A 16618-nucleotide genomic window follows, 5' to 3' on the forward strand; every position below is an offset into this window, starting at 1 on the left:
AGTACCAATGTGGCAAGCTAAAAATATCCCCTTCCTCAGACTTCCTTATAGCTCTGAGTGTCCAAGTGACACAGCTCTGCCAAAGAAATGGAAGCTGAATGTTTTAGGGAAAATTCTGCTTTCCTGCTTCCTTATCTTTTTTTTATTTTTCCTGCCTCACATGCAGACATGAGCCCAGAATTATACCTACCATTTTATGACCATGAGGTAGCAAGCATAAAAACAGCAGCCCATCTTCTAGACAAAAAGTCTGCATGAGAACATCAAAACTCCACTTAAATGCTACTCTACTGGGGATTTTGGTTATCTGTACACTATTGCCTTGCTAAGTATTTCCCACAGAGAGACAAGCCTTTATTGCTTGGTTGCTGCATGGTCCTTGGGCTACTTCTTCTTCTTACCTGCCCTTGCAATTCCAGGTAAAGATTCAGAAGGTTCAGCAATGGCAGAACACTTTTACACTGTTGGTGGGACTGTAAACTAGTTCAACCATTGTGGAAAACAGTGTGGCGGTTCCTCAAGGATCTAGAACTAGAAGTACCATATGACCCAGCCATCCCATTACTGGGTATTTACCCAAAAGATTATAAATCATGCTGCTATAAAGACACACGCGCACGAATGTTTATTGCGGCACTATTCACAATAGCAAAGACTTGGAATCAACCCAAATGTCCATCAGTGACAGACTGGATTAAGAAAATGTGGCACATATACACCATGGAATACTATGCATTATAAAAAAGGATGACTTTGTGTCCTTTGTAGGGACATGGATGCAGCTGGAAACCATCATTCTTAGCAAACTATCACAAGAACAGAAAACCAAACACCGCATGTTCTCACTCATAGGTGGGAACTGAACAATGAGATCACCTGGACTTGGGAAGGGGAACATCACACACCGGGGCCTATTATGGGGAGGGGGGAGGGGGGAGGGATGGCATTGGGAGTTATACCTGATGTAAATGACGAGTTGATGGGTGCTGACGAGTTGATGGGTGCAGCACACCAACATGGCACAGGTATACATATGTAACAAACCTGCATGTTGTGCACATGTACCCTAGAACTTAAAGTATAATAATAATAATAATAAAATAAAGAAAGAAATTAAAAAAAAAAAGATCCCAAGGGCAGCAGAGATGCTGGGGGTGGGGACAGTGGGGAGCCCTGCCCTTCAGTGAGCAGAGACATTTACTGGCAGGGCTAGTCTCCGAGTCTGCAGATGTAGTGCTCTGATACTCCTAGCTCTCTTTCACTCAACAGAATTTTGGCCACAGTCTGTCTCCAGTGTGCTGACTTGAGCTCCCTTGGCCTACAATTTCATTCCACTTATACCAGATTGCTCCATATAAATCACCATATCAGGGAGAGGTAAATTCACAGGGTGCTTTTCCAAAGAAGTGTTTCCATTAGAAATTTCACAAAGTGTTGCCAATGTCATTTACAAGAAGGTTAATTTATTACCAAGAGACCTCAATTCTTCATTGCTGTATTTATATCTTATAATTCAGAGGAAGGGGATATAAGGAGAGGTGAAGGGACTTATTAAAAACCAAAAATCACTCCTCAATCATTTTTCTTAGTTTCTTCATTTAAGTAGTGCAGGTTTTTACACAAATTATGGTATATAATGTCAGAGATTTTTCTCTCCAGATCTTTGTAAATGCACTCAGAGGCAAATACCTAATCAAAGTAATGGAAACAAAGAAATAACACAGTCCAGTGGTCTTTGGAAAATCATGAAGGACCCAATTTTGGTGACCCTTGGAAGATGGGAATTTGGGTGAATTTAGGTGAAGTATCGAAGCATACCTAGAGAAAAAGAGGAACGGATTGTAGGGAAAGCAAATCACTAGCTAGCATCACTGAACAAGTTCTTTGTCCTTCCTTACACCCTCTTTCCCTCCCTCCTTTTCTTTATCCTTCTGACGTCACTAAGTTCACTCCCAGTAACCTCCCTTGACCACATAAATTCACGAGCTCTCATTCCAGGTCTCATCAGATAGAACTTTTAGCTCTAATCATTTTATTCCCTTGCTCAAAAGCCTGCCATAGTGCCTAATACTTAAATAATAAACATTTTGCTTAGCGTGGCATTTAAGGCTCTCCTTGATAACTCATTTCTCTCCTTTAAGGCATTCTGTGCTCTAGTCAAACAGAACTGCTGGCTTCTTATAGCCAGCTCTTACTTTTCGGCCTACCGAACTTTACTCATGCTGGTAGTACCTACTATCTGGAATAATTTCCTTAACACTTGCCCTCCCATTTTCCTTTTTTAAATGTAAAAATTTCACCCATTCTTTAAGGTCCAAATTAAATGTCACTTCATCCAGAAAGCTCTCCCTGACCCATCCAGCTAGACAAGTCCTCACCTTCCTTCGACCCTCGTGGGACTTTGATCCATGACTCCAGGAGAGACCATTCTTACTCTTTTCCTTGGCTTAGAGCTATTTACTATATAAATCTTTCATCTCCCTTAATCTGGACTATGAGCTACTTTTGCCAGAAGCCATGTCATACCTTCCCTGTAGCCTCAGCTTGGGTAAGAACAAGGATGCAATACTTGTTGGATAATGGAAAGCAAAGAGGAAGGAGAGAAGGAGGAATAGAGGGAAGAAAGAAACTAAATCTGCTTCTAATCCCTGGATATAAAGAACAGACTGATTTATAGTAACTGCCTGGACATGAACAAAATGACTCTTCTTTTCAGTGAGTACCAGGGAGGCCAGAGCAAGTTTCTCATAAAAATTCACAGTCTCTACATTTTCTAACAGCAGTTCTCATTTCTTTTCTCTAGGTTTCTAAATCCACTGCAGGGCACCTCTGTTATGTTCCAGCCTGGCTCACATTGCCACAATGTCAGGCTGATCTGTCCTCTATGCTTCAGCATCAGCCAGAATGAAAAGATAGGATGCTATCTGAAGAATGAAAGCAGTACAATACGAACTTGTTAGGTCTTGGGTTGCAAGCAATACATACAAAGGTATTTTTACTTTTAAAATTTTAGATGTGAGATTTTCCTCATGGTCTTCTTAATGACTTCTCAAGAAAACTTCTTGCGTTGATGTCATATGGTTATTAATAATTGAAGGCAAGTTAACAAGGGGGAAATTACATTCCATATAATACAAATGGAAAAAATATTTAATAGTAACAGTGAAAAATAGTAAGAGATTATGGTGTTGTGCGGACAGTGTGGGATATGGAGACCAAGTTTCATCCTAGCTTTGACCTTAACTTTGGGCTAGTCAACCAAGTTTTCTGAGCCTTGATTTCTTCATCTGTAAAGTTGAGGTCAACATATCTATTGTCTAAACTTCTTGTGAGGACTAGATAACATAAAAAAGAGAGTTAAACATGGTCCTCAACACACAATAGGTGTTCTGTAAATATTTGCTGAGTGAATGAATGAACAGATGGAAAACAGAAGTAAGTGATACCAAAAATGGCAGTTTTGATACTGGGAAGAAGGCAAATTGCTCAAGGAGGAGGATCATAAGCTTTGGAGTCAGACAGATGCAAATTCATGTCCTAACTTTTCTTTTAACAACCCTGAACCTTAATTTACTCATCTGCAATAGGGAGGTGATAATAAAAATAAGAATAATCATCTCATGGAATTACTGCAAGCCTTAAAGAATGTATGTGAAAACGCTTTGCAAACTGCAATGAGTGAATTACAGTTCAGCTAGTGATACACATTCTCCTCCTTCGTTCAACATCTGGGGTCAGCAAGGCAACCCACCTCAGCCCGGCCAGGACCAGAGTCAGTAGGCTCGGATTCTGGATCTCCACCTGCAGGGAAAGCCTGTTGTTTCTGAAAAAAGCTTCCACGTTTTGTTCTAAAACTTGCTTGGTTTCAGTGCTCTGTGTGTGTGTGTGTGTGTGTGTGTGTGTGTGTGTAAATGCATCTAGTTCACCGGGAGCTCTGTCAACATCAGGTCTCTGTGTGTATATATTTGTGTGTACAGTTTGTAAAGTGCTTTTAGATTTTTTAAAGGCAAAAGTTAAACTCATGTCACTGAAAATCCTCAGCTGGATTGCATTAAATGGAGGGAAAAGCAAAAACGTACACAACATAGCCATTTGTGAAACACAATTATTTCTCCTGTTACTTAATTACAAACAGACATAAATACTCTGGATTCTGACATCTCAGATCTTCTTAAATTCTAGATCCGCATTTTGACATATAATGAAGGAAGGGTTGGATTCCAATTTGTGTGTTAAGCAAACCCGAGAGTTACAATTATATATTGGGACCATAATGACTTCACTAAAACAAGACCTAAACTTTTAATTAACCTGCCAAGACAAATTACAACTCATAGCTCAGAGGTAATGATCACAGACAGCTGAGACTCAATGCCAGGGACTCTTGGGGAAAGAGGGATTAATAGCAACATCAGAATCAGTCTGTTTTTATATTAGAGAAAAAAACCGTATTCATTAAACCATTACTGTAGCTTGAAGGGAGGGAGACAGGTCAGAAAGGCAGCAAGAGAAAGGTGGAAGGAGAAAGAGGATGGGAGAGAGTATTAAAACAGCTTCCATTTATTGAGTGCTTGTGGTAGCCCAGAGCCTGCGCTAAGCACTTTCTATTTCTCTGTTTAATCTTCACAATAGGGACTGCAAAGTACTATTGTTCCATTTTCCAGACAAGAAGAATGAGGCTTAGAGAGGTGGCATAACTGTCTCTGGTCGCAGAGCTAACATGCGACAGTGGGGAAGGAAGGAATGGAAAATAGTTCTGGTAAGGCATCTGTCTTCAAAGCTTCCTTGACAGAACACCGGAATCAGGATCCCCTGGGCTTTACTGCAGGCCTACTGAGTCATATTTTCTGGAGAAAAGGCCCAGGAATGTGAATTTTCCCCTGGCGTCCCAGGTGATTATTTTATTCTACAGTGTTTGAGAAACATCTGTAAAGTACTGTATCTAACTCCTTGCCACTCAAAATGTGGTCCACAGCAGCCTCGGTATCACTGGGTGAGGTTGGAAATGCTGAATCTAAGGTCCCACCCAGATCTGCTGAAGCAGAATTTGCATTTTATCAAGACTTTCAGGTGGTTCACTTAAGTCTGAGAAGCATAGTATGACCTAGTGGCCCTAAAATACATTACAGGGTTAAGAGGAAGTGAAGACAGGTGTCCACATTTAGGTGAGAATAGCAGAACCAGAGGGAAAAGCAAGACCATCTCCCTAATTATGACAAGACAGGTTAGCAAGCTCTGACAAGTCAAGGGTTGGAAAAGATGCCACACTGTGCCTATGGTTTATTCCTCTATGATGTGTATCCTAATTAAAAGTGGTTTTCTTCTGGGGTTTGTATTAATATCCTTTCATATTTATGCTAAGTTATTAAAAATAAGGAATTCTGATTGTAAAAGTCCTTAGTTTTGAACAAGTACTACTCTATGCTTCTTTGTAAACCATGCTTAAGGGAAATCAGGCCACGAGACCATGAAGCTGTAACTCGGGCACCACCACGACTTGATGATCATGTCCCTAAACTGTCGCCATCCTATCTGGAGAGGAAAAAGAATCAGGGCCTGTAGCCTCCCAAACTCTGCCAAGTGACAGCCTAACAGGATGACGGCCAGACTGGGGCCTCTGATGACAGGGAACGGGCTATACTGTTAGCCTTAATGTCACCAGTGACTCTGAGCTGCAGCCTCAAATACCAGAATCCTGAAAAACTAAAAGTTGGGAACCCCAAGTGATTTGTGTAAGGTCAAAACCCAAGTTTGTGCTGGAGACTGAAAATGGAGCAAAATCCCTGCCACAGTTCACAAGAAGGTATCCGGGCAGGAAACCAACAGTACCACAACTGCCTGACAGTCGCTGGCGCCAATCCTGCCAGGGGAGCTTGTCCCCTCATTCACTGCGTGACACTGCACCCCACTGGGCTGGATGCCAGGAGGCAGATAAGATCCTGGCAAAGCCCTGTCCTCTAGGCACTCAGAGTCCAGCGGCTCAGACAGATATCTCTAAAACAAGGACTGTACAAGGTGGTAATTTCTACATCAGAGCTAGTTGCCTGAAAGCCTCTACCTCCTTCATTTTGCCAAGAGGGTAAAATATTGAGCCTGTATTTAGAGCAGAAGCTTTTTAGCCACACCCTGTATTTAATGGGAAGATACTTTCTGTCTCAACACAAAGGGTAAAATTTCAAGTAAGTGGGAAATGGCCTGAAAATGACTCCTGTTTAAAAGTAAGAACCAGGGGCTGGGTATGGTGGTTCATGCCTGTAACCTCAGCATTTGGGAAAGTCAAAGTGGGCGGCTCACTTGAGCCCAAGAGTTTGAGACCAGCCTAGGCAATGTGGTGAAACCTCATCTCTACAAAACATACAAAAATTAGCTGGGCATGGTGGTGTGTGCCTGTGGTCCCAGCTATTTGGGAGGCCGAGGCAGGAGGATCACTTGAGCCCAGGAGTTCAAGGTTGCAGTGAGCCCTGATTGAGATACTGCATCCCAGTCCAGGTAATAGAGTGAGACCTGGTCTAAAAAATAAAAAGTAAGAACCAGGGTCTTGTAAGAGTTTTGGAAACCTAGTACCAGATTCAGAGATTTTTTTGGGTTTTGTTTGAGACAGTGTCTCAGTCTGTCACCCAGGCTGGAATGCAGTAGTATGATCACAGCTCACTGCAACCTCAATCTCCTGGGCTCAAGGAATCCTCCCACCTCAGTCTCCTGAGCAGCTGGGACCACAGGCATGCACCATCACACCTGGATAATTTTATTATTATTATTATTTTATAGAAATGAGGATCTTGCTATGTTGCCCAGGCAGGTCTTGAACTCCTGGCCTCAAGCAATCCTCCTGGTTCTGCCTCCCAAAGTGCTGAGATTATAGGTATGAGCCACCACATCTAACCTGGATTCACACATTTTTATCAGACTCCATTTTTCCATGTCAGAGAGACTCCTAGCCAATGACTGAGACAGAGAGTTTTCAGGTGAACTCTAGACCACGTAGAACTGTTCATTAAGCAGAAACCCCCTTCCCAGCTGTTCTGTTTAATGCAGTTATATTCTTCCATAACTTTTATTTTCCTGTAGGGAATTTTTGTCTCCAGGCTATGTCATAGTGCTTCTAATATAAACTCAGAAAAAAGATGTTTTCTGACCCGAACCGCCAAGACCATCACGTCCTCCAGCACACTAGGGCAGTCTAAGAGGCGGACACATCCTGTGCAATGTGTCAGTAAAGAAGAGAAACTCTTTAAATAGGGTACCAGGCTTCCCAGAAACCCACAGGCTTCTGCGCTGGCCCAGGGTCTCAGGGTGAACTGGAAGCTGAGGCCCTCTTCCACTGCAAGGGACAGTGAAGGTGTTAAGCACTCATTTAGCACATAAGGGCCCATTCTTTGTCAGAGATTAGGACATCTCTATTCTCAACAAAACCCCAGTCTGACTGATGGCATGGTTCATCCAGCCTTTTGCACTACTGTTCTTACTCTCTCTTCAAGCCTGTATCTTTTCTCATTGGCCAGGGGTTGTTGGCTCCAAAACAAAAAAGAATGAAAACCAAAACAAAACCCAAACCACAAACAGTGAGGTGAACCAAGTGAGACTCTAAAGACAAATACGTGGGAGAGAAGTGCCAAGAAGAGATGTTGCATGTGTGTGGCTTGTCCAGGACTCGGGTCTCACAATTCCACCCCCATCTTGAAATGCACTGCACACCAACCACCGACAGCAGGAGACAAGCAGTGGGCGACAGCCCTGGGCTCAGGTGCCAGTTCAGAAGGGTGGGCGATTCCTTGTGCAGCAGGCCTAGTCAGGAGGGTCTCCTGCCAAGCTCCAGGGCCATCCACAGCTCGGACATCCCCTTGTCAGTGTCAGTCCCAGAATCTCCATGCGGCCTCCCACCCAAAGAGACAATATCCCACAGCCTCCAGAGAGTGTGGCTCCCTTACCAATGGCAGTGGTGAGAAAGGAAACCACTTCTGACTCCTTTCCGTCATTGTAAAAAGCCAGGTGCCAGATTCCTGAATCCAAATACTGGATGAAGCCTGTCTCATGGCTGGAGGGGGGCACAGCTCCCCGAGACTGGCGTGGGGTCCCCTCCAGGCTCCGCGCCTCCTGGGTTAGGAGCCTCCTGCCATCCAGCAGCTCCACAAAGTCAAACTGAAAGACAAAGCAAGCACAGTTAGCAGTGGGTCTGTTCCACCACGCACCAGTGTCCTTCCCGGGGCTTCTCCTGGAGAGGACATTGGGAAACACAAAGAGAGGCAAAAAGGGCCCAAAGAGGCTAAGGGTGCAGGAAGGTTGATCAACCAACTCAACCCTTCCCCAGATCCCATTTTTTCATGGTGATATTCTCCCAGTTCTCCTGTGAGTGAGGCATAATTAGAGGATTATTTTTTACTCTCATTTTATTTTAGTTCTTTTTGTACCGGTAGTGAGTCTTCCCATGGCTGAGTCTGTACCAGGACATGCTTTTTTTCAATGCCGGGTGTGTGGTTAGAAACCCAGCCACTTTACAATTGGTTGAACTCCATGCAAGTCATGACAACAATCTCAGGGGGTGGTGGAGGGGAGCAGAGGCAGGTGGCTAGGACTGGGATTGGAGCATTGGATGTGATTGGAACATCAGTCATGTGCAAATGAAAATTTGATCTATGTCTATTTTCCTTTGGTCAATGGTTCTTTCTGAATGCTCTAGTTTTAGGGAGCAAATTTAGGGGAACTAAACTGGATTAGCTCAAAATTCTATCAATAATTACATGCTGTGTCAAATACAATTGCCAATTGGTCAGAGACTGCTCATATGAGACTCCAGAAAAGTCAGTTACACTGTGTTAACAACAAGTAGGTGGTTAAGTCCTACTGGCCTACTAGCAAGCAAATTGAGTAGTTATCTAGCAAGCTAGCTAGCTTTAAAAACCAAAAAAGATATTTATTCAATTTCGTGAAAAACTGTCTGGAGATATGAGGCCAGGACTAGCATACCAGTCTGCAGTCAATAGGGGCTTAAGGCTCTTCTGTGATTCCTTCTTTAGCAAACATACCGTCTTTTAACTAAAAATCTTAAATAACTAGCAGGGCTAGGAAGACTGCATTTGGCCTGGGAATGCCCGATGGATGCCTATGATTTACATTACTCCAGTTCCAGAGCTGGCAGGACCTTGCACAAGTGTCTGTTGTATATTAATCACGATTGATAATATGTCAGTCATCCTGGACAAGGTTTTTTCAGTGTTTCTGGTGTGCATGTGTCTGAGTCAATGTGTAACCCTGAAGGAGAGAAGGAATGAGAAAGACTAGGGAAGAAACGTTTATTCTGAGCCAGGTCCTGCACTAGCTGCCTTATAAATGTTATTCTTTATTCTTCACAACAGCCCTGCCTAGTGGGTATTGTTATCACCATCTGATAGATGAGGAAACTTGCTCTGAGAGGCTAAGTGATGGAGCCAAGGTTATAATGCTGATAACAAGAGGATTCAAACCCAAATCTGTCTGATTCTAAACTGCATGCTTTTTTCTCCAGATCACACTTCCTGGATAATTTAACTTAGGAGACTAGGTAATAGCAGAAAGGCTGTTAAGAGATTTTCTAGAATTCCTTCCTCCTAAAAAGCCCGTGATATAACCTTACTCATCTGAAAGGGTGGGTCTCAGAGGGAGTACATGATGAATGGGCTATAAAATATATAAACGTCCCTTCAGGCTTAAGGCTCCGGATTGGGCTTCCTAACTTTGGGTTAAGATTTGAGGGGGGGGGGGGGCGGAGCAAGATGGCCGAATAGGAACAGCTCCAGTCTCCAACTCCCAGCGCGAGCGACACAGAAGACCGGTGATTTCTGCATTTTCAACTGAGGTACTGGGTTCATCTCACTAGGGTGTGCCGGACAATCGGTGCTGGTCAGCTGCTGCAGCCCGACCAGCGAGAGCTGAAGCAGGGCGAGGCATCGCCTCACCTGGGAAGCGCAAGGGGGAAGGGAATCCCTTTTCCTAGCCAGGGGAACTGAGACACACAACACCTGGAAAATCGGGTAACTCCCACCCCAATACTGCGCTTTAAGCAAACAGGCACACCTGGAGATAATATCCCACACCTGGCCGGGAGGGTCCCACGCCCACGGAGCCTCCCTCATTGCTAGCACAGCAGTCTGTGACCTACCGGCAAGGCAGCAGCCAGGCTGGGGGAGGGGAGCCCGCCATTGCTGAGGCTTAAGTAGGTAAACAAAGCTGCTGGGAAGCTCGAACTGGGTGGAGCTCACAGCAGCTCAAGGAAACCTGCCTGTTTCTGTAGACTCCACCTCTGGGGACAGGGCACAGATAACTACAAAAGCAGCAGAAACCTCTGCAGACGCAAACGACTCTGTCTGACAGCTTTGAAGAGAGCAGTGGATCTCCCAACACGGAGGTTGAGATCTGAGAAGGGACAGACTCCCTGCTCAAGTGGGTCCCTGACCCCTGAGTAGCCTAACTGGGAGACATCCCCCACTAGGGGCAGTCTGACACCCCACACCTCACAGGGTGGAGTACACCCCTGAGAGGAAGCTTCCAAAGCAAGAATCAGACAGGTACACTCGCTGTTCAGCAATATTCTATCTTCTGCAGCCTCTGCTGCTGACACCCAGGCAAACAGGGTCTGGAGTGGACCTCAAGCAATCTCCAACAGACCTACAGCTGAGGGTCCTGACTGTTAGAAGGAAAACTATCAAACAGGAAGGACACCTACACCAAAACCCCATCAGTACGTCACCATCATCAAAGACCAGAGGCAGATAAAACCACAAAGATGGGGAAAAAGCAGGGCAGAAAAGCTGGAAATTCAAAAAATAAGAGTGCATCTCCCCCGGCAAAGGAGTGCAGCTCATCGCCAGCAACGGATCAAAGCTTGACGGAGAATGACTTCGACGAGATGAGAGAAGAAGGCTTCAGTCCATCAAACTTCTCAGAGCTAAAGGAGGAATTACGTACCCAGCGCAAAGAAACTAAAAATCTTGAAAAAAAAGTGGAAGAATTGATGGCTAGAGTAATTAATGCAGAGAAGGTCATAAACGAAATGAAAGAGATGAAAACCATGACACGAGAAATATGTGACAAATGCACAAGCTTCAGTAACCGACTCGATCAACTGGAAGAAAGAGTATCAGCGATTGAGGATCAAATGAATGAAATGAAGCGAGAAGAGAAACCAAAAGAAAAAAGAAGAAAAAGAAATGAACAAAGCCTGCAAGAAGTATGGGATTATGTGAAAAGACCAAATCTACGTCTGATTGGGGTGCCTGAAAGTGAGGGAGAAAATGGAACCAAGTTGGAAAACACTCTTCAGGATATCATCCAGGAGAACTTCCCCAACCTAGTAGGGCAGGCCAACATTCAAATCCAGGAAATACAGAGAACGCCACAAAGATACTCCTCGAGAAGAGCAACTCCAAGACACATAATTGCCAGATTCACCAAAGTTGAAATGAAGGAAAAAATCTTAAGGGCAGCCAGAGAGAAAGGTCGGGTTACCCACAAAGGGAAGCTCATCAGACTAACAGCAGATCTCTCGGCAGAAACTCTACAAGCCAGAAGAGAGTGGGGGCCAATATTCAACATTCTTAAAGAAAAGAATTTTCAACCCAGAATTTCATATCCAGCCAAACTAAGTTTCATAAGTGAAGGAGAAATACAATCCTTTACAGATAAGCAAATGCTTAGAGATTTTGTCACCACTAGGCCTGCCTTACAAGAGACCCTGAAGGAAGCACTCAACATGGAAAGGAACAACCGGTACCAGCCATTGCAAAAACATGCCAAAATGTAAAGACCATCGAGGCTAGGAAGAAACTGCATCAACTAACGAGCAAAATAACCAGTTAATATCATAATGGCAGGATCAAGTTCACATATAACAATATTAACCTTAAATGTAAATGGACTAAATGCTCCAATTAAAAGACATAGACTGGCAAACTGGATAAAGTGTCAAGACCCATCAGTCTGCTGTATTCAGGAGACCCATCTCACATGCAGAGACATACATAGGCTCAAAATAAAGGGATGGAGGAAGATTTACCAAGCAAATGGAGAACAAAAGAAAGCGGGGGTTGCAATACTAGTCTCTGATAAAATAGACTTTAAACCATCAAAGATCAAAAGAGACAAAGAAGGCCATTACATAATGGTAAAGGGATCAATTCAACAGGAAGAACTAACTATCCTAAATATATATGCACCCAATACAGGAGCACCCAGATTCATAAAGCAAGTCCTTAGAGACTTACAAAGAGACTTAGACTCCCATACAATAATAATGGGAGACTTCAACACTCCACTGTCAACATTAGACAGATCAACGAGACAGAAAGTTAACAAGGATATCCAGGAATTGAACTCATCTCTGCAGCAAGCAGACCTAATAGACATCTATAGAACTCTCCACCCCAAATCAACAGAATATACATTCTTCTCAGCACCACATCGCACTTATTCCAAAATTGACCACATAATTGGAAGTAAAGCACTCCTCAGCAAATGTACAAGAACAGAAATTATAACAAACTGTCTCTCAGACCACAGTGCAATCAAACTAGAACTCAGGACTAAGAAACTCAATCAAAACCGCTCAACTACATGGAAACTGAACAACCTGCTCCTGAATGACTACTGGGTACATCACGAAATGAAGGCAGAAATAAAGATGTTCTTTGAAACCAATGAGAACAAAGATACAACATACCAGAATCTCTGGGACACATTTAAAGCAGTGTGTAGGGGGAAATTTATAGCACTAAATGCCCACAAGAGAAAGCAGGAAAGATCTAAAATTGACACTCTAACATCACAATTAAAAGAACTAGAGAAGCAAGAGCAAACACACTCTAAAGCTAGCAGAAGGCAAGAAATAACTAAGATCAGAACTGAAGGAGATAGAGACACAAAAAACCCTCCAAAAAATCAATGAATCCAGGAGTTGGTTTTTTGAAAAGATCAACAAAATTGACAGACCGTTAGCAAGACTAATAAAGAAGAAAAGAGAGAAGAATCAAATTGACGCAATAAAAAATGATAAAGGGGATATCACCACTGACCCCACAGAAATACAAACTATCATCAGAGAATACTATAAACACCTCTACGCAAATAAACTAGAAAATCTAGAAGAAATGGATAATTTCCTGGACACTTACACTCTTCCAAGACTAAACCAGGAAGAAGTTGAATCCCTGAATAGACCAATAGCAGGCTCTGAAATTGAAGCAATAATTAATAGCCTACCAACCAAAAAAAGTCCAGGACCAGATGGATTCACAGCTGAATTCTACCAGAGGTATAAGGAGGAGCTGGTACCATTCCTTCTGAAACTATTCCAATCAATAGAAAAAGAGGGAATCCTCCCTAACTCATTTTTTGAGGCCAACATCATCCTGATACCAAAGCCTGGCAGAGACACAACAAAAAAAGAGAATTTTAGACCAATATCCCTGATGAACATCGATGCAAAATCCTCAATAAAATACTGGCAAACCGGATTCAGCAGCACATCAAAAAGCTTATCCACCATGATCAAGTGGGCTTCATCCCTGGGATGCAAGGCTGGTTCAACATTCGCAAATCAATAAACATAATCCAGCATATAAACAGAACCAAAGACAAGAACCACATGATTATCTCAATAGATGCAGAAAAGGCTTTTGACAAAATTCAACAGCCCTTCATGCTAAAAACGTTCAATAAATTCGGTATTGATGGAACGTATCTCAAAATCATAAGAGCTATTTATGACAAACCCACAGCCAATATCATACTGAATGGGCAAAAACTGGAAAAATTCCCTTTGAAAACTGGCACAAGACAGGGATGCCCTCTCTCACCACTCCTATTCAACATAGTGTTGGAAGTTCTGGCTAGGGTAATCAGGCAAGAGAAAGAAATCAAGGGTATTCAGTTAGGAAAAGAAGAAGTCAAATTGTCCCTGTTTGCAGATGACATGATTGTATATTTAGAAAACCCCATCGTCTCAGCCCAAAATCTCCTTAAGCTGATAAGCAACTTCAGCAAAGTCTCAGGATACAAAATTAATGTGCAAAAATCACAAGCATTCTTATACACCAGTAACAGACAAACAGAGAGCCAAATCAGGAATGAACTTCCATTCACAATTGCTTCAAAGAGAATAAAATACCTAGGAATCCAACTTACAAGGGATGTAAAGGACCTCTTCAAGGAGAACTACAAACCACTGCTCAGTGAAATTAAAGAGGACACAAACAAGTGGAAGAACATACCATGCTCATGGATAGGAAGAATCAATATCGTGAAAATGGCCATACTGCCCAAGGTTATTTATAGATTCAATGCCATCCCCATCAAGCTACCAATGAGTTTCTTCACAGAATTGGAAAGAACTACTTTAAAGTTCATATGGAACCAAAAAAGACCCCGCATTGCCAAGACAATCCTAAGTCAAAAGAACAAAGCTGGAGGCATCACACTACCTGACTTCAAACTATACTACAAGGCTACAGTAACCAAAACAGCATGGTACTGGTACCAAAACAGAGATATAGACCAATGGAACAGAACAGAGTCCTCAGAAATAATACCACACATCTACAGCCATCTGATCTTTGACAAACCTGACAAAAACAAGAAATGGGGAAAGGATTCCCTATTTAATAAATGGTGCTGGGAAAATTGGCTAGCCATAAGTAGAAAGCTGAAACTGGGTCCTTTCCTTACACCTTATACGAAAATTAATTCAAGATGGATTAGAGACTTAAATGTTAGACCTAATACCATAAAAACCCTAGAGGAAAACCTAGGTAGTACCATTCAGAACATAGGCATGGGCAAAGACTTCATGTCTAAAACACCAAAAGCAATGGCAGCAAAAGCCAAAATTGACAAATGGGATCTCATTAAACTAAAAAGCTTCTGCACAGCAAAAGAAACTACCATCAGAGTGAACAGGCAACCTACAGAATGGGAGAACATTTTTGCAATCTACTCATCTGACAAAGGGCTAATATCCAGAACCTACAAAGAACTCAAACAAATTTACAAGAAAAAAACAACCCCATCAAAAAGTGGGCAAAGGATATGAACAGAGATTTCTCAAAAGAAGACATTCATACAGCCAACAGACACATGAAAAAATGCTCATCATCACTGGCCATCAGAGAAATGCAAATCAAAACCACAATGAGATACCATCTCACACCAGTTAGAATGGCGATCATTAAAAAGTCAGGAAACAACAGGTGCTGGAGAGGATGTGGAGAAATAGGAACACTTTTACACTGTTGGTGGGATTGTAAACTAGTTCAACCATTATGGAAAACAGTATGGCGATTCCTCAAGGATCTACAACTAGATGTACCATATGACCCAGCCATCCCATTACTGGGTATATACCCAAAGGATTATAAATCATGCTGCTATAAAGACACATGCACACGTATGTTCATTGCGGCACTATTCACCATAGCAAAGACTTGGAATCGACCCAAATGTCCATCAGTGACAGACTGGATTAAGAAAATGTGGCACATATACACCATGGAATACTATGCAGCCATAAAAAAGGATGAGTTTGTGTCCTTTGTAGGGACATGGATGCAGCTGGAAACCATCATTCTTAGCAAACTATCACAAGAACAGAAAACCAAACACCGCATGTTCTCACTCATAGGTGGGAACTGAACAATGAGATCACTTGGACTCGGGAAGGGGGACATCACACACCGGGGCCTATTATGGGGAGGGGGGAGGGGGGAGGGATTGCATTGGGAGTTATACCTGATGTAAATGACGAGTAGTTGGGTGCTGACGAGTTGATGGGTGCAGCACAGCAACACGGCACAAGTATACATATGTAACAAACCTGCACGTTATGCACATGTACCCTAGAACTTAAAGTATAATAATTTAAAAAAAAAAAAAAAAAAAGATTTGAGGTAGGAGCCCATGCAGATTAACAGGGTATGTGTGGTTCTGGTTACCTGTGTATGTGAAGGAGGGAGGCCTTTTCTGCCATAAATGCCAACCAGGGCTGCCTTTCCCAGAGACACATTGAATTTCAGATGCACAGGATGGTCTATGAACACTTGAGATCTCCAGAAAGTGCCAGGAGGAATCTTCTGGGAAGCTCGCCTCCCCACATCAATTTCTCCAGAATCTATGAAACTGTCCTCTGGAAAGAAACTACTGGGCTTTCCTATCAAGACACAGGGAAGGGAAGACAAAGACATCTCAGTTAGCCACATGGGAAACGAGAAAGCAGGGCATCTGAACACCGGAACTCTCCTTAGCCTCACACCCTTCTCTACAATGTTCTGCTGTCAGCTTCCTCCCCGCCCTGGCCCTCCCCACATGGAGGAGGAAAAAGGTCCAGAACTTTCTTTCCCCCCAGCGATGCTCAAATGATTCTGCTAAAAATACGCACTCTTCCAAAGCAGTATGGGTCCTCCCCAAGGGCCATCTGTTTACTGCATAATTCCACAGCTTGTTAAGATATATTTTGATCCTAAAAATAATCATTTGTGGTCACATGAGAATAGCTCTGTGATTTGGTGTGTTAAGGGGTGCATGGTAAAACAGAAAGGATAGGGGAATGAAGTGTTATTAATTTTCCAAGTCAGAATGATTCCCCAGCAGTGGGAAG

General features: G+C 42.9%; 1 protein-coding gene across 24 annotated transcripts in view; it reads right to left on the reverse strand.

The window, feature by feature from the left end:
• The window catches only part of LOC105468948 (teneurin transmembrane protein 4), a 3228145-nt gene that overhangs the window by 192965 nt on the left and 3018562 nt on the right, over nt 1–16618 (reverse strand). For all 24 annotated transcript variants that reach the window (XM_071075888.1, XM_071075902.1, XM_071075903.1 and 21 more), the window contains 2 exons: nt 15957–16171; nt 7929–8139 (listed from right to left, as the gene is read on the reverse strand). In XM_071075888.1, coding sequence (XP_070931989.1) covers nt 7929–8139; nt 15957–16171 — 426 coding nt within the window. The remainder of the gene's footprint in view (nt 1–7928; nt 8140–15956; nt 16172–16618) is intronic.

The sequence above is a fragment of the Macaca nemestrina genome, chromosome 12 (assembly GCF_043159975.1).
Source record: "Macaca nemestrina isolate mMacNem1 chromosome 12, mMacNem.hap1, whole genome shotgun sequence".
In the NCBI taxonomy this organism is placed as follows: Eukaryota; Metazoa; Chordata; class Mammalia; order Primates; family Cercopithecidae; genus Macaca; species Macaca nemestrina.